The sequence below is a fragment of the Perissodus microlepis genome, chromosome 6, assembly GCF_051167445.1.
Source record: "Perissodus microlepis isolate ML-2025 ecotype Zambia chromosome 6, ASM5116744v1, whole genome shotgun sequence".
Taxonomy (NCBI): Eukaryota; Metazoa; Chordata; class Actinopteri; order Cichliformes; family Cichlidae; genus Perissodus; species Perissodus microlepis.
This window is the reverse complement of record NC_140466.1, coordinates 18,744,616-18,763,371: the sequence shown is the minus strand read 5'-3', so window position 1 is coordinate 18,763,371 and position 18,756 is coordinate 18,744,616. Positions and strand designations below refer to the sequence as shown.

The following is an 18,756-nucleotide window of genomic DNA, read 5'->3' as shown; positions in this document are numbered from 1 at the left end:
ACTTGAAAACTAGTAAATAAGACCACAAAGTCATTAGGAAAAATGTTTCCTGCTCATAAATGAAATAAGAAGTAATTTAAAATTCTCACTGACTTATACAATCAGATTAGCAAAACTCACCCAAAAGCTGTTTCTGTAGTTTTGAAGTCATTAAATCTGAAATACTACATTTTAACAAACACTCTAACCTTTATAAAAAAGAATATAGTCTCCCCTGCAGTAGCACAGGTCTCAGTAACTACATGTAGTGGTATTAAAAGTTATCCACAACTACAGAATTTCAAAACAGGAAGCATCCCTTGAGGTTAAATATGGTTAGACAGACATTTTTTTTCTTTCTTTCTTCAGTTTTTTTTTATTAGAACTAGTCTGGTGCAAATGAATCTGTATTTTCAGTCCAAATGGAAAAATATATATATATATATTTGAAGCCCCCTCCCCCCTCTCCACCTGTCTGTCATATCACTACCCTGGACACACATTCACGCACATACACACACTAAACACACAGTGACCCCCAGGACTAAAATAGGCTCTCAGGAGTGGTTTGGAACGCTGAATTGGCTCTATAGTGGGGATTTTCACCCTCATCCCCTTTTTCTCTTTATCTTTTTCTCTCGTTCTCTCTTCTCTAATCATTTGTGGGCCGCGACTCTTCAGAGTTCTTATAATTGTCTCGTTCAGTCCCTCAGCCTTGCAATAACTGCAGGATACGAGAGCTCACAGTCTAATACTGATACCATGGCAATATATATTTGTGTGGATGTGTGTGTATGTGTGATACGACGAGAGGGGACGGACAAGTGTGTATATATGAGAGGAGAGAGTGTACTTTTTAGAGATCAAGAAGGAGAGACAGCGTATGCTTGGTAATGGATTGCATTTGTATACCATTTTCTCTGAGCCTCCACAATCTATGAAGTCGCTCAGTCTTAAATCAGTTCACTGGAGTTCATTTGAGTCCACTAACTTCTTTCTCCACATCTGTCTTAGTGATTTATATTGTCAACACACGCTTTCACTACTCCCTTCATTCCTCTATCGCTGTCTGTCTGGGTTTTCCCTCCATAACATAAACCAGACTCACAAAAGCTTCCTTTTATCTTGCTCATTTCCTCTCCCTTTCAGTTATCATTCCTCTCTTAAAAATTCTGCATTTACAGCCTGTCTAACCCCTCTCCTTTCACCTGTCCTCTCTGTGCAGGTTTGCAGGAGTCACCGCTGGCCAATGGACACGGCCACAGTGGGCGGGACTTCCTCAGGAAGCAGATGAGAGGGGAGCTATTCTCGCCACAGCAGATCGAGGTATTGGACCGCCTCTTTGACAGACAGCCATCCTGTCCAATCCAGTCCAGCTCTGACCTCTATGTGAGCCCTGATTCTGGCAAGGTAAGGGCGAGGCATCGTGCAGGCTCTGGGCTGAGGCTGAGGTTGGGAAGAGGTTAGGAGTCAACAAGAATGTATTTGTGGGCTAATGAAAAATAGGGGCTGTGACAGGAGATAACCACTCATGAAAAACAAACAGGAGCTGACTAAAGCAGAAGTGGCGTCTCCTGTGTTATCACCTCACGGCCACCAGACACAGCAGTGTACTTCAAGTCACTGTCACAGCACAACAGCCATTCAGCCATCCTATACTGTAAGTCTTTTTTCGCTGAGTTCAGACATTTTTTTCTTACTGTTTACAAGACCATGAAAAGATCCAAAGCAACAAATATGTTTCCCCACTAACAAGTGCTTTCTCCTCGTTCAAAGACATACATTTTTTTCATCCTGCTAACCGTGGCCCTTCACCACCTCTGGTTATAGTCAAGAAAATAATACATGGGCCTACCTGGGATGTAGGTGTAACTGCAGCACAGAGGTTAAAGGGCCTCTCATCCTTTTCAGAACGTGTGTTTTTTTTAATTTACAATCTCTGACAAAAAATAAGCACAATATATAAAAGAATACGCTTTTTTTTACACCAGGGTATATGTTTTGATTAGAAGACGGCCTACTTTCACCAACCTGGAATCTCCAAATAAAAACATCCAAGAACTAATGCTCAACGGTTGCGTGCCACACATGCAAACAAAATTAAAGCAAACACCGCTAGACTAACACATTGTTGTTTTTGGTCTTTCCATCAATAAGTAAACTGTAGAATGGCACAAGTCTCATCGTTTAAAGAGACAGTGTGCAGGAGTTTCAAACTGCCACCAATATGACAGTTATTTGGGTTTTCCAGTGGACACAGGTGCAAAATTCATTTTTTTTGTAGCTGATAGTGAAAATAAATGTAAGGCAGGAAAGCTTAAAATGTAATGGACTATTTTGGGATTTACATAGTACAGAAGCCAGATTAGGTTGTAGTTTATCAGTTAACAGTTAAGGTTTATCTGACTGTCATATAAAATATTTGTCTCTGTTTTTAGAAAAAAAAAGCCTGCCTGCTATGCCTTGCCATGCCATGTCAATGTTGTTGACTGCTGTCACATTGCACAACAAATAATCCCATTTTAAAAAAGCTCTCTCTCTATCCAAGCGCTTCACTCATCCTGTCTTTTTCCCAATTCTTTCATGTTGCTGTGAGCTCTCAAAGTGTCAGCATCAAGTCGTGTTTTCACTGTTGGCTTGACAAACCGCTGTGTGTTTCTTTGGTCTGATAGACACTGTGATGAGTCAGACCTGCTCTATTGATGTTCCTATAATGTAGACACACTACAGGGGTTAATGAACATATTGACCCGACTCTCATTATGACCTCACTTCCTGCTGCTTGGTGGGACGGCAGTGCCGCTGTCCGCATGCTGATGCGTCTTGGGAATGTGCGTATGCGTGTCATCGTTTGCATGTGAGAGAAAAAGAGAAAAAACGAGATGAGAAAACAGAGAGCGAGAAAGGGTGTGTCTGTGTGTCCTAATGTTGCATCTAAATTGACCTCCCGCCCTTTCTCAGGAGTAAATTAATGTAAATCTGAGTGGAATAGACAGGTGTAAGTGGTATGCTGAATAACAAAATGACAACAAGCTAGCATTTGTATTCTCTCTACCTTTTCTCAGATGCCTTCTAATCAGCAGCCCAAGGGTCAATATTAAGGAAATATTTGGCCAATGTTTCAAAATGAAATTTTTGTTTCAGCAAGCTTTCAAGCTGACACTGCTTCTGGTTTATTTATTCAGTCAGTGCCAAGGGCAAGAGTACAAGCAAACTCCCGAGTAGTCGGAGTGTATGGAAGCATAAATAGGCTGCAGCCTTAGACCTACAGGGCAGAGTTTGGCTTTTTAGTCCATTCTCTTTCCTCTGACCGACATGGGGACTTGAGTGGCACAGGGCGAGAGGTCGACAGGGATTGGCTGTAGTAGCTCTATAGACTGGGACTCAAGACTATAATACCCATGATTCATAGGTCAGTGTCCTGTCTGAGCCTGGTCAAGCCACTGGGGTCGGCGTCTGGGATAGGGGAATCAAACTGGGGTCAAACTGGCTTTAAGAAGTGCATTACAAAGAGACCCAAGCAATCACAACCGCATGCACACAAACACACACACACAAATCTACATGACTATCTGGTCCTCCACCTCTGCTAACCCCCCTTTTTCCCACTGGGAATGATTGACACTCTTAGCCTTAACGCTGACAGCCACAGCTTAGGCTCTTTGGTATGTGGGCTGAGGTGTGTGTACATGTGTGCGTGAGTGTGCGCAGTAACCACTATTGGTGGGGTTATGGTCAAGGAGGGTCACCCTGCCTTGCGACTGACATTCCTGACAGATTTGTCCCTGCTGGTGATGTTTTGTATGGGGTCGTCTTTTACGAAACGCGTGTCAGTGTGTGTGCATCGGACAAAGACGTGTCCAAAACTGTGAAAACCAAAGTAAAGACAGAAGAGCAAGAGGCTCAGATTCAGGTGTTATACTAATAAACTGTAATCTCAGTGGTTACGTCAAGCTCCTCATTATTTTTTAGCTTTCTTGCACTAAAACATGAGGCTTACTCATTATTTTGTCTTCCTTCGTCCCACTTGAAGAGACCAAAAGCAATACTGCTCGCAAGCAAATCTTATTTTATCTGTCAGCAGTAGTTACTCGTCTATCCTGTTTATTTCAGACCTTTTTCTTTATCTTTCTTTCCTAACAAGCCCTGCTTTTATCTCATCTGCCTCTCCTGCTCTTGTTCCACTTCACCCTGTAGTCTATTAAGCCCCGCTATTAATTTATGTGTGCGTGCTCGTATGTGTGTCTGCATGTGTGCCTGTCAGAGACAGTTCATTTGAATTTCCCTTCAATCACTTTCTATTACCCAGGTGATAAATCAGCAGGGCTGACAAGCACCCCGGCCCATCCGTGCTGCCCTGGGTCCAAACGCCCACCCCAGTACCAACCAGTTTATACTGAGATGTGGACGGAGAAAAAGGAGACTGATATTATAGATTTTTTTCTTTACTTAAAAGGATTTCTATCTTGGGGTCCAGTTTGGCTCAGATGCCCTGTGGCTGAAATGCAGCAGCCCGGGTTTGAATCCGCCCCTTGACCCTTTGTGTCTTCCCCTCTTTCCTGTCTACTCTTTACTGCTGCACTAAACGCAAAAATGAAGAATGCATCTCAGGTCATTTCAGCTAGTTCATCTCATCATTGACCGCAGAATGTTTTCCCCACACAACAAATAATAAATCAAGAGAAAACAAGTAGTCGGGAAACTAGAAATAACGCAAAATTCATCGCTTTATAGCATGAGCTTATTAAAGTATCCTGCAGGAAATTTCACAGTGGAGTTAGAGATTGAATTTGATGGCTCCAGAGTGTAGTGGTTCACACATTTAACTGAAAAGTAAAAGATACACTTTTTGATTCTAGGAGGATTCTAGGTTTTTTTTTTTTTATCATGCATACAAGAAGTATAACAGTAAACAACTGCAAAACTTAGATAAATTAATTAAGTATAAAAAATGTAAAAACTTCCACTCATGTGGCCTACAGCGGCCCCGTGACTCATAAGGAGCTGAGCCTCCATGAGACGCCTGTTTGGAAATGAATATCCTCCCCTTGCTGCCACGCTCAGTTTGAGCACAGATAAATTCCTTCCCCACAATCCCTGTCTCAGTCTGTGGGCCACTCAGGGAATTGTATTTGTTTATAGTCAAGCAATTTTCCATCAGGAGCACTCAAGCCAATGTGGCGAATGGGAGAGAGAGAGTAGGAGATGGAGAAATCACGAGCTATTTTGGAAGTGGTGAAAATAGGAAATACTATTATGCAAATGGTACAGAAGGGCCGATCTGTGTGTGTATTTGTGTGTTTGTTTGTGTTTATGTGTGTGTCTCTGGCTGGGTTGGGCACATCTGTCCCATTTCTGACTCAGCAGACCAAGCTGCTGCGTGGAAGAGACACGGTGATAGAACGAGTGAGATTAAAACTTAGTGCAGCTGCTTTTAAAGAGTTAAAGTGTTATGATAAAGGACTGCTATCTGTTAACCCTTTAGAAGACAGAGTTAACGAAACAAGAAAGGAGAAAATGCATCGAAGCAGACAGCAACAATCAACCAATGAGAAATTGTTGTCTAAAAAAAGTGCTGCATTTATATAAAATGAAAATAAAACACTGAAAACAGTGAGTGCCGTCCATGATGTGTAACTTTAGTGGAGTAATGAAGTGAAATTTGATCCTGGGAGTCCACTTTCGGTGACAGATCCAAGAATGTGAAGATTTAGGATTCAAAGCAATGTAAAGTTTGTGAGTTAGTTAACTTCAAATGCTTTAACTCATTGGTCACAGAAGAAAAACTAAAAATGACCAAGTTCTCAGTATTACCATATATTGGTGGGATGCTGCTGCTGCTGAGTGCCCTGCTCTACATTCTTTTCTCTATCCCACTAATTTATCAATCGATTAGCATTTCCCTCCATCTCAGCCCCATTTCCTGTCTCCTCCTTATTCCTTATTATTTCTTTATAGCGACCCTTTATATCTGCCAGGTCCCCCTCCTGCCACCTTTACTTGCTTCCTCCCATCTTGCCCCGAACAACCCCTCCCCATCAGCATCGCCAACCCCAAACCCCAACCCCTCCATGGCCCGGCAGCTGCGTCCCTCCTCTTTGATGAGGGCTGATGGCGCTGTATGAGCGGTGGAATTGACAACATTTACGGGGGCGAATGAGAATGATCCATCTTCCTTAGCGGGCCTGTCACCCCACTGGCCAAACTTCATCATGGCCAATTACCACGGCAGACCCCTTCTTCTCTGGTGCTGCTGCTGCCTGGCCCCCATCTACACACGGATACATGGACACATTAGACACCATTATAATAAGACAGAGAGCGGCCAAGAGAAAGGGGGGGAGGGCGGCTGAGCAGTGATAGCTCATATGATTGGATGAAGAAACTACAGGTGTGATGTGTTTGATGTGCGAGAGAAAAGAGAGCTTAAAAGTGTGTCTGAAGTCCAAAGAGAGAGAGAGAGAGAGAGTGAGGGAGGATGTGTGTAGTGTACTGCGTAAGCTCTTATTTGGCAGGTCACAGTCCAGTGGTTGTGTTGTGTGTTGACGAGCACAGGGGTGTTTAAGAGGTCAGTGAGCACAAACACACGCCTACACTTACACCTCCACACACACAGATGCAGACGCATTAAAAGGGTCAGTGCAAAACTCTCACCTCATCACCTAAAGGAAATTCTGATTGGTGTCATTAGTGTACACACACACACACACACACACACACACACACACACACACACACACACACACACACACACACACACACACACAGGTCAGTAGTAACTGAATGGGAGGAAAAGCTACAGAAGGAATTTCATGCGATAAAGTGCAATATTTCATTTGCTCAGTTTTATTTACTCATACAGTGGGAACAGTTTGAGGTTCAGTGTGTTGGTCGAGTGTGCTTCGAAATGCAGTCAGGAGGAGAATTTAATGACCAACTTACTAAGCTTTTTTTAAGCCACCCCTAAATAATCATACACTTTATGCTTATATTTAATTGCCGAACTCCAGATGAATATGTGTCTCTTTTCCAATACTGTGAGTAGGGCTGTTTAGTACATACACAAATTAATTGAAGCTGACTGAGAGCAGTTTAGTTAGCTCAGTCATTATGGCTTTCCGGTTAAAAACGCTGCTGCAGAAACATTCATGTGACATGAACTCTTACCTAAAAAAGAGCTAAAGCTTACCTCGCAGTAGTCAATTAACACAATAGACAGATTTAATGAGCAAACGACTGAATGTACTACTCCACACAGTCTTAATTGTGGCCACAGAGTAATGAATGGTGTTTGCCTGTATGCTTTGCTTGCATTTGCTTGTTGCTGTAATGGAAGGTTTATTTATATGATCACTTGTCTCAAAGTCACCAAGGAATGGACTTAAATATTTTATTGTAAGCCCCACATTTTTATTTCTAGTGCACCTCTTTTCTGCACTGACTTACTTATGATGTTACTTCCTTTTCTGCATTTTAAGGAACAGATGAGCTTAAACTTCCTGATGCTGAGAGCCAGCCTTTTTTTTTAAAGTGTCAATTTCTGCACAGCCTTTATTATTTTTATTATTATTATTATTATTATTATTACACACACACGGTAATGTGCGTATCTCTGACTTCAGAGGTCAATACATGACTTTAACCTTTACCTACCTGCCTAACACTATGAAAAAGACATATATTCACCTTAAAATGTAATCATTTGCATGACGGGGATTTTGTCCCAATAAGGGGTAAGTCCCCAGTAAGTCACTGTGTACAGTGATTTAAGTCCCTGCATGATGAGTAATGTCTGGACCACACATAATTACACACACACTTGTCTAGTAGAGAAATGAGGATGGATGGGTCGTGACTCTGTGCTGGGGTCAAACACAGGTTAGCGGACAGTTTCCATTATCCACCCATCTCACTGCCTTTCAGCCAGGCTGGGTTATTAAAGACCTCTTTCAAAGTTATGTCCGTATGATCCAAAGATCATAACCCATGTTGTGGACAGTGAGTTATTCGACATTTGTGTACTGTACGACCATACTGTTGTATTTTCTGGTTTTCTTCTTTTGTGTGTCTTGCTAGTTAAGCTAATTTCCTTTCATGTGTTTGTGGGTTTTGTTTTGTTTTTTTGCAGTGTTTTTTTGTCTGGATCACATTATCACATGTTTCTTTATTTCTTTTCATCCTTCCTTTTTTTAAACTTCAATATTATTTTGTTTCTAAAGAAACTGTACATTCAGACAGTGACATATTGTTTTGTCACTTCAGCCTTCTCTGAGTGCTTTTTAAGTTTTTGCAGTGTGTGTGTATGCTGGGTTAACACCACTGGGAGAACGTGTATAGGTGTGCTGAGATGATCACAGTTCTTATTGTTGTTGGTATCTGGGGAGACAAGAGGCTTTGTGTTAGCCGTGGTCTATGTAATGCCAGCGCGTATGTGTGGATATATATACGTGTGTCTATGTATCCTGTGTGTGTGAGGGATGAAGAGAAAGAGCAAGCTGATCCTGTGGTTATAGACTGTTGGACTTGGTTGTACAGTAAATCCCTGTCTTTGTAAACAGATCAATAAACTCTCAGCTGTAGGTGTGTTTCTGTATGTGCGTGTGAGTCTGTGTGTGTCTGTGAGTTTGTGTTCATTCTAAAGCGCTTTTGCTCTCTGCTCTGAGGAAAGTGCAGCATGCTGAAAATGTAGCAGGATGTAACAAACACTGCATCCGCGTTAGATCTAACAGCAAGCTAGCCTCATAACATGTACTTGTTGTTTTCAATTTTTGTTAATAAGTTTACCCTTTGTTTACTTCCTCCTTTCTTCCAGACGTCAGATTATTCAGCCATGGCTTCATTAGCAGGAGGACTGGATGAGATGAAGAACAGTTTGGCCAATCCGGGCACAGGGGCAGAGTTAGGAGCCAGCGTCTCTGGTCCACAGTCCTACTCACTAGTTCCAGGTAAAAGTTACACCTAGCTAATAATCTTAACTTCACCTCTGAGAGACATTTTGAAATGACTAAATAAAGAGTTTTCATATAAATGTTAATTTTCCCATGAAGTTTTGTACTCAGTTATTTTTTCCAACCTCAGCTTCACTTGGTAATGACCCGTTTCCAATCAGTTTCTGTACACATTTCTTTTCTTCATGTTGCTTTTGCCTTTTAGAGGAGCAAATGTCTTAGAAGTGGAATGATCTGTTGTGGATATTTTATGTATGAAAGAGACTAAAAAAGTAGTGCATGTGTACTATGAAGAGTGAGATTTTGAATTCTTTTATAATTACTACCCTCCTATTTGGTTACACAAAAAAATGTGAATGTTTGTTGTTGTTTTTAAAGAGAGAATTAAAAGATTGCTTGGTTTTGTTTAGTTTTAGGATTAAAACTGCTAACCTATTGCTGCACAATCCCATAATTCACACATAAAAATTCCATAAAATATTTCAGTCAGAAGACAAAACTCTGGTGTTTTATACTTTAGAGTCAAGCTTTAGCTGGAGCTCTGACAGTCGTATTTAAACAACACACACACACAGAGAGTAAAGTAAAGGCTTTTTAAGTCTACCTCAGCAGTGGCAGGAGCTCCAAAATTGTCAGGGCTTAAAGAGCTTAACGCTTTGGATCTCAAAAGAGGAAGGAAACTCAGAGGGAAGGAGGAAAAGAAAGGTGGAAGGATGGATGAAAAGTGAGAGCCTCGTCTAGTCCTCCTTTTCCATTTAGGGGCACTGGGAGAGGCAGTGGTTAATTAAGAGTAGACCAGGGAGCACTTGGACAAGGCTTTGACGCTCCCATCTGTAATGAGGGGAATCATAGAGCTGGGAATTTGGGATATCTGGGAATGGGCTCGTTTTTGCCGCCTGAAACCACTGAGGAATATTACCTGCTCGTGTTGGAAGAGAGAAAGAGCGAGACACGGAGAGCATGAGCAAAAGAGAGCAAGATAAAAATTTCCATTTCTGCTTATGCATGCAAACACACACATTCTGTTACACACACACACACACCTTCTGAATATTATGCATACATTTCCTTGCCTGTCTTTTCCCTGAGAATAGAGCTCCCTCAAGGGAATCAGACGTCTGTGTGTTTGACGCAATGTTATTGCATCCTTGAAGTGGTGATACACTGGACACATGCTGTAGAGCAACGCTCACACTCTCATCCCTCAAGTCTAAGGTCTTTCCAAATCTGTAGGGCATTTTATTTTATCCTGAACTTCACCCAGTCTACTATAGCACAAAAACACACAAAGGGACACACACTGTGCCCGCTTGATCCCTCCAGGTTTGACATGTGTTGCTTTGATGGCTGGCTGAAATGGGAGAGTTAGATAGGCAGACAGTATGAGAGTAAGAGAGGCAGAGGATGTGTGTTCATCTGTAGCTGCAAGTGAGCGTGGAGGAGACTTGTACTTGTTCGTTGACCTCTGCAGGAAAGCTGTGGAGAACAGATACATCAATACAACTGGCAAACATATGCACAAATACGCTGTGTGCACTTTCGTGTACATACACACTCATGCATACACACCTCAGAGGATCTGGCCCTGTCTGCCCCCTCTAAGTTGGGCTGTAGAGAGTCCATCTCTCCTCTCTCTCAGCCTCTCCTCCCTCTCCTCCTTGCCCTGTGCACTGACCCTGAGCGGATGAGTAGCCCGTCTGCACTAATGCCTCGCTGTCGCGTCAAACACAGAGAAAAACTTTACTACACGAGACAGGAGAGAGGAGGCGGAGAGGGACAGATAGAGGCTGGAGTGGGGAAGCAATATGTGAGGGAGAAACACAAGTAGGGAGGGAGGTGCAGAGGGAAATAGGAAGTAAAGAGGACAGAAAAATGAAAGCATTTAAGATGTTCATTTTTTGCTGATAAGGACCATAAATGCTGTTTTTCTTTTATTGCTCCATTTGTCCACTTTCCCTAGCATGGGAACATGTACAGTTGGGATTTTTTATCTATGTATACTTTCTGAAATGTAATTGGAGGCCACATTATCCATAGATATGACAATGTTTGCCAGCCATTCAACTTCCTTGATCTCAGACCTTTTATTTATGAAACTAGATATTTTAAATAGTGTTGAGTGAAATGGCTCAACAAATATTTGATGGGTTGCAATAATATCCATGCATCCATCCATCCATCCATCCATCCATCCATCCATCCTCAAGTTTTCATTGACTACCCACAGCCAATGATCACAGGCAGGGATAGAAATGCGGATCAACCAGTAAATCAACAGCTTTGCTTTTCGCTCAACTCTCTTCTCCACAACATCCTGTTATAGCCTCTGCATCACTGCAGACATTAGACTAATGCATCTGCCAGTCTCCTGCTCCACTTTTTCAAAGATACTCAAACTAAAACAACAGTGTGCTGCTTTTATTGGCTGAATTTTGTTTGACCAGAGCAGGACCTTTTACAATTAATGATTTGTCCACTTGCATAACATCTCCTTAGCCATTAGATTTTGCCTGTTTGTGTGTGGACTGCTGTTCTGCAGTTTCATATTCTTTATTGGTCTTTTAAAATGATCCTTTATTAAGCTAATGCTCACAATAGTTGCTAGCTTGATTAGGGTTAGGGGTTATTCAGTGTGATATTAAATAGGATAAACAACAACTTACTAAACAAACAAAAAAACACACACAAAAAACAACACAAAACTGACCAGATGTGTATTTGTGTAACTCATAAACAAGCAAGGCATAGATCTGACTGAAAAACCACACTGCAGGTCTACATTGTTTTGAATTGTTAATTCAAGAGTAGCAAATCCCTAAAGCACATCCTGCTTATTGGTTATTGTACTCTGAATAGGATCATAATTTATTTCATCATGCTGTATCGAAAAATACTATTAAAAATTGAAACGTGAGGAAAACATTTAAAAAAGTAATAAATAAACTGAACAATGGGATGTTTTTCACACAATCAGACCTGAGGAGTTGCCCTCTGCTGGTCATTATCGGTACTGTTAGTTTAAAGCATTTCAGCATTGGCTACACTTTTCATGCCAATCTCCTATGTCCATCTTTACTGTACAGTCTATGTTCTTGAGTCTTTATTCAATGTATGAACCATAAATTTCAAACAAATATAATGTACAGGCAGTTTATAAAATACTAAATAAAATATAAATAAAATAGTAGATTGTGACATTATAAATCCAGGTTGCCATACCGGATGACTGAATTAAGCTTTTAATACTTTCTTTAAAATACTTTTGAGTGCAGGATGGTTACTTATATGGGAGATGGAGAAAACTAATACTGTGATATTGTTTTTACTCAACAATTTCTTCTTTAGGTGTCACCACAGCCATTCATCCGTCCCCATCTCACCCTGTCCCCAGCTTCCACCTGTGCCACACCAACCCTCTGCATGTCAACCACCTTGCCTCATCTTCCTCTTTTCCTCCTGCCTGGCAGCTCCTTTTTCAACATCCTTTTTCTAATATATCCACTAACCCTCCCAGTCATATGTCCAAACCATTTCACTTTATCTCATGAAAAGAAATATTTATCTACTACGGCTGTTGACCTTCTAGCACATATCCCTCCTCTCTTATTCTCGTACCTGTTTGCTCTTTTTTGCTTTTTGCTATTTCTGTTCCTCTTGTTTTTTATATTCTGTATTTTCCTCTCCCACCTTGTTCCCCTTTCCTCCTCCTCCTCCTCCTCCTCCTCCTCCTCACTTAGTTAGTGGTGGTTAAGTGGAAGGGAAGTGAATGGGATTGATGGTGTTAGCATCCGAGCTGTTTATGATGATGATAAATGTGTGTGTGCAGGGGGCAGGAGGAGGGTGTTGATGCATGTGTGTGTGGTTGAGTGTGTGTATATGATGATGATGAATGGAGGGCACCCTCTCCACGCACTTCCAGTGTCTACTGCGCGCAAACATAGAGAAATGATTTGGGTCGACACACTGTCATGTAGTCTAATGCAGTTATATATCCTATCCACCAAATGACAGACAGAGCAAGGAGGGGGAGATTCAGGTAACGAGAGACGGGGGAAGTTGGTAAATTAATAGATGCCAGGAGATGGAAAACAAGACTGGAGGAAACAAAAGGAAAAAAGGATGCCCTGCTCCTGCATGATTTAGTAAAATAAAAACACTGCTTACCTTTTTCATTAAGTGATATTAATTGAAATCACTCATCACTGTGAGAAAGATTTTGCAGTTTGGTTTTAATCAATTTTCCTTTAAACCTCAATTATTATTATTTTTTTTTTTATTTTGTTTTATGTTGAGCCCATTACTTTATTAAAGAGGCTTTTATACTCTCTGTGGTCAGCACTATTTCTGTATTTATAGCAGTTATTGCTAAATGTATTTTAGCACTAAAAGTCTTCTTCTGGTCCAACAAGAAACAATTAAAGGTCATTAAACCCAGGTACCAATCAACGACACATTAATGTGATTATGCTAAATTAGAATTAATACTTAAACTGATAACATTGTCATGTCATAACTGCTGTATGAAACCTATCATTTGTTCTTTAATCATTTTGGGCTTTTGATAATATATATATATATATATATATATAATTTTTTTTCTAGTACATCACATTTTTTCACAAGTGCCAATCATGATCCAGATGTTTTTTGCTGCATCTGTGGAAGCTTCACTACATCCAAAGTGCAGCAAAAAAATAACAGTTTTTTTGTAAAAAAGAAAAGAAAGAAAGAAAGAAAGAAAAGAAAAGAAAAGGGTATGTTTTGCTTATTTTGGTATCAGCACTGGCTTAGTTGATGAGAGAAAGGAGTCTGATGATGTTTTGCCTGCAACAATGTAGTGATGAAGACTTTGAAGATCTTTTATAGTGTCTCAGTTGTCCCCCGGTTATTCACTTAGTCAGAGTTAAATGACTTAGTACCAGATTTGGATCTGGCAAAGGAAGCAGATGAGATGCTTGAGTCTAGACTCAGTGAGAAAAGCTTCCTGGCTCCAGGAACCGGACTTTCCTCTTATGGGCATTGTGAGAAGGATCTTATTCCATTCTTTCTAATGGATGATGACTTCGTTTATTCTGGTGATGCTGAAGATCTTTTGGGTGCAGTGGGTTGTGAGCACGATCCAGGTTGCTCCAGAGCCAGCCTTTTGTCCTACTGCACAAAAGCAGTAACTTTGCATCCATGTCAATTGTTTATTCTGTCCAGTTAAAAGAAACCTATAAAAATATGTGAATTGTTTTAAAGAAGCTGAATTTTAATGAGTAAAAATGGGCCCTATGCGAAAAATGGATTCACATTTTGTGACAAAATTGAATGTGATGATAGTTTTATTGCCATTTTTCAACTCAGCATCAGTGAATTATGTAACATTAATTATTTTCTGGAAAACAGTAGAAATGTTATTTTTTGACACAGGGCAGTGTAATAGCACTTATAGTAGGAATACACTGATGACAACAAATGTGTGTGTGTGTTTGATTATAGGTCGAGATCTAGCCAGCACCACTCTGCCAGGCTACCCTCCTCATGTCCCTCCTACTGGACAGGGCAGCTACTCCACCCCCTCCCTCACTGGAATGGTACCTGGTGAGTAGACACACACACACACACAGTCATGTTTCCATCACCTTACACTGATGTTACCTTCTCTAAGCACGCAAGTATGCAACACTGCCTCAAACCTAGCCTAAAAGCAGGTCATACTGAAATGAATATATTTACAACTTACTTACTTTTTCTTCCCACAGTGGAGACTTGTCACCACAAAATGAGTAATGGCAAATGCACACTTGCTAAAGCTGTTTTACTTTTAATGTACATAGCTTTCCCTTACAGTAACTGTCATCTCTCGCCACACATGATGTCAACCCATCTCTACGTACATATCCTCTAAGTTCCTGCTGGATGTTTGTCAGAGCGTGTGTGTTTTCAGAGGCTGTACTTAGCTTCACCACTTCCTCTTTCTTGTCTGTCTACACTGTGGGTGACAGTGCTCCCAGGGGGTAGTGCGTGTGTCTGTTTGTGTGCATATATTTCTGTGTTTGCGCTTCTCTTTAGCGTGTGTGTCTGTGCGTGTGTGTGTATCATTAGAAACCAGCCAGTAGCACAGCTGTCCCTCCTCAACATTAGTAATTTGTTTTTAATGAGAATCACCAGTGACCCACGACTAATTCATTCATTCCCTTCCACTCCGCCTTCTACGATGCTTTTGTGTTTCAATCCTAAGCCGCTATTCTTGTTCTCTCGCTCGCTCTCTCTCTCTCAGACTTGCAGTGGTGGTCGTGGTCAGTGTGAAATACACTGCAGAAAAATAAAGGGAGAGACACAAACGGGAGGGAAGCAAAGTCAAAAAACAATGCTGTTTACAAGTTGTATTCCCAATCATTCAGTTTGTGACAAACACACACACATATAAGCTGACACGCAGAAACACACACTCTCAGTGGACATGTAGGAACAGCACGTCTAAAGATGGGTAACCCTGTCACCCTGTCACCCTGTCCCCCTGCGCTCACCCCGTCCTGTCGTCAGGTTTGACAGCATATTTGTGTGTGCACGTGTTTTTGGTTTGCTGGATGTTTATGCGTGTGCTGTGATTGTTTGTGTGTATGTGTGTTTGTTTTTGACAGTGTGTGTGTGTGTGTGTGTGTGCGCGCGACCTTGACACTGAGCTACACCAGGGAGACCCCTGAGCCTTCTTTCCCCTCCTCTCTCCCCTCCGCTCCTCGTCTCCTAAACAACCTGACACATTGCCGTCACTACGGTGATGACAAGGGAGAGGATGTTCGCACCCAGGGATGCCATGGAGACAACATCCCGACCCCACCTGACAGACGCAGCTAAACGCACACATAAATGCACACACTAGCACAAAGAAAACTTGTTTTGTGTATATATGTATACACACACACACACACACACACACAAACAGCGCAGGCATTTGAATTTTTCTCAGCACATTTTTAAAGCTGCACGAATCCATGAGCTGACTGGAATGAGTCGAGGAGATAATCTACAAACTTTGCTTCTCCAGCTCCGGCACGTTTTATCTCAGCACTTCTCAGGCAAATTATCCTCCTTTTTGTTCGCTCTGTCTAATATCATACCTTCATTAAGCAAGCAACTCTCTTCTGCTGTTCGCCTTCTCCCTCTCTGTCTCTCTGTCTTTCTCTCTGCAGCAGGGGGGCTGACACTCAGAGGGGGTGTTGGAGAGCAGTGAGGCAGAACCGACAGAACGAGAAGGAGAGAGGAGGAACGGGTGGTGGTTGGAGGGAGGGGGCATCAGGGTCTGTGACTGTCAGCTATGGGAGAGGGATCCCCTGGGAGGAGTGAAGGTTCAGGAGAAAAGAAAGAGCAAAAGAGTGAAAAAAGAGAGCAAGTCAACAGAGATATGTGGAGGAAAAAAAAGAGGAGAAGAAATGGAGGAGAATGTTGTTTTGATGTGAAGGGTGACGGGCGGGCTGCAGTCAGGCGGGCCAGAGGACGAGAGAGAAAAATAAAGAGGAAGGGGTGATGGGAAAAGCAGGAGGGGAAGGCAAAAGGAAGAGTAGACCCCAGACAGTAAGTATTAAATGAGGGAGAAAAGCTACACTATCATCCACTGTATGGCAGGACCACTACATTCGCACCGAGCTCTCCTGTTCTGTCCTTTCAACTAGTCTGCAAACTATTCTGTTGAACACAAGAGGCCGGTTAAAGCTTCAGAGAGCAAAGTATTTCTACAAGCATGTGTTCCTGCCAAATGAGATAAGAATAATATCCTGAATATTATCTAAAACTGTGCTAGTCCTCACCTAAACCAAACCAAGACGGGATTGTCCTCCCTGTCCTTTAATGTTTTTAACCATGTCTTGTGTTTCTGTTTTCTGTTCTCCTACAGGGGGAGATTTTTCCGGAAGTCCATATTCCCATCCGCAGTATTCAACGTACAATGAATCATGGAGATTTCCTAACCCCAGCCTATTAGGTTGGTGTATCCCATATTGTTTATTGTAGCGTATTCTGTGGAGTTTCATCACATTCCACCTTACATCCCACCTCCACCCTCTCTAATACTGTTCTATTTATCTTTTTCATGGCATTACATTTCATTCTTTGTAGTAATGTAGCAGACAGTCTGCAGAGGGTTTTTTGTTTTTAATGACAGGCAATTTTGGCATGAATGGATCTGAAGAACAGATATAGCAAGAGAGGAATGAACTGAATTAACTGTTTTTTTAAAATATATATAGGTGTCATGGAGGAAAGTGACTCTGACCACCTATTGTTTTATGTTTCAGTCACCTTTAGATTAAAAATGAGAAATTATGTTAGTAATATAATACATTAGAATCTTAGCTGTTTGCTTGCCCAAGCAACAAAGGTGCAGAGTGACAAACAGTTACAGCTCATTTAGTCCCAAAGAGTCACCAGTGTTGATCTGAGGGACTCCAATAAGCAGCAAGCATTACCTAACCCCCCACCCCCAAATGTTTTTAGATATCTTGGCAGCATCCATTTTCTTTAACTTCTAAAACCATTGATGTGTGTTTCTGAAAGACATCCCAATGCTGTCTTTACATCTCCGCATTAGTGTTTAAGAGGAGGCATTAACCCTGAGTTAAAACAGTCGGTGTCAAAGTCATTGTCTAAGCAGCCATTTCAGGGGTCATGATTAAAGGTGAAACGGTCAGAAGGTGATGGTTTAAAAGGTCAATAGGTGAGAGAGGTCACGCTGTGATGACCTTTAGCTTACCCCCACCCTTTCCTCTCCTCACCTCTCCTTTTGCCTCCTTCCCTCCATCCCTCTGTCCCCAGTGTTTCAGCAGGATTATGGGTCTCTCCTGGGGACGGAAATCGGCTGCTCCTCCAGTCTCTTCACCAGCCAGGCAGGACAGATGCAAGGTAGGTGGAGAAAGACAAAAGAAGCAGATGAAGAGAGTACAAGAGAAATAAGTGCATTGTGTTTGTGAGCACGCAGGTGCTGTATATGCATGGGGGGATGCCACGATGAGGAAAGCTGACAGTAGAGCATGCAAAAAGGGAAAAAAATGCAGTGAGACTGTAACGGAAGTTTATGATAACGGATGAGTGGACACATAATATGAGGACAAGATGCACATTAAGAGACACTGAAAGGCTTAAGATTGAAGGCAGGGGAAGGGAGAGCCTTGGATACAAAAGAAAGGATAAGGAACGGATGAGGAAAATGGTGAGACATGAAAGAAAGGGGAGTTTTTCCAAGAAGAGGCAAAAGGGGAGAAGAGGGCGTCTGAAACCTTGAGTGAGACTAAATAGTTTGTCAAGTCGGCTTAATGCCTCACTTCCCCAAAGAGGCTCCTGAGATTACCTGGACTGTGGACAGACATAACCTGTCAACACACAGCTAGGCTGATTGATGGAAGGAACGGAGACAGGTGTGGATGTGTGTGTGCAGGTGACTGCTTTTTTCTGTGTGTATTAAGGTGTGTAAGTGTGGGTTTCTGCGTGTCTTTGGGGTTACAGTATTGAATTGACCTCTCCCTTGGGGAGAGAATAGACTCAGGGGATCAGCAGTAGTAGAGCTGTACTCAGTGTGTCAGCTTAGACTGTCACTAAGATTGTGTGTGCGTGTGTGTGTGTGTGTGCGTGTGTGTGTGCGTGTGCGTGTGCGTGTGTGTGTGTGCGTGTGTGTGTGTGTGTGTGTGTGTGTGTGTGTGCGTGAGAGAGAGAGAGAGACTGAAAGAGTCAGGGAGTTAATTTTATTGGTTGTACATGAAAGAGAGACTATTTTTTCTGTCATTAGCTCCATCAGCTCATGTCATCTCATCCCTGCCTTTCACTGCTCACATTCAAAGTAAAATATAATCTCAAC

General features: G+C 41.9%; 1 protein-coding gene across 4 annotated transcripts in view; it reads left to right on the top strand.

Moving 5' to 3' along the window:
• pax5 (paired box 5) overlaps positions 1–18,756 on the top strand; it is a 56,129-nt gene that overhangs the window by 28,649 nt on the left and 8,724 nt on the right. For 2 of the 4 annotated variants that reach the window (XM_084931287.1, XM_084931288.1), the window contains exons 6-10: positions 1,205–1,305; positions 8,792–8,924; positions 14,409–14,510; positions 16,804–16,890; positions 17,721–17,807. In XM_084931287.1, the coding sequence (XP_084787413.1) occupies positions 1,205–1,305; positions 8,792–8,924; positions 14,409–14,510; positions 16,804–16,890; positions 17,721–17,807 (510 nt within the window). Of the gene's footprint in view, positions 1–1,204; positions 1,390–8,791; positions 8,925–14,408; positions 14,511–16,803; positions 16,891–17,720; positions 17,808–18,756 lie in introns of all 4 variants that reach the window. The other 2 variants (XM_084931284.1, XM_084931286.1) reach the window with 1 other exon arrangement.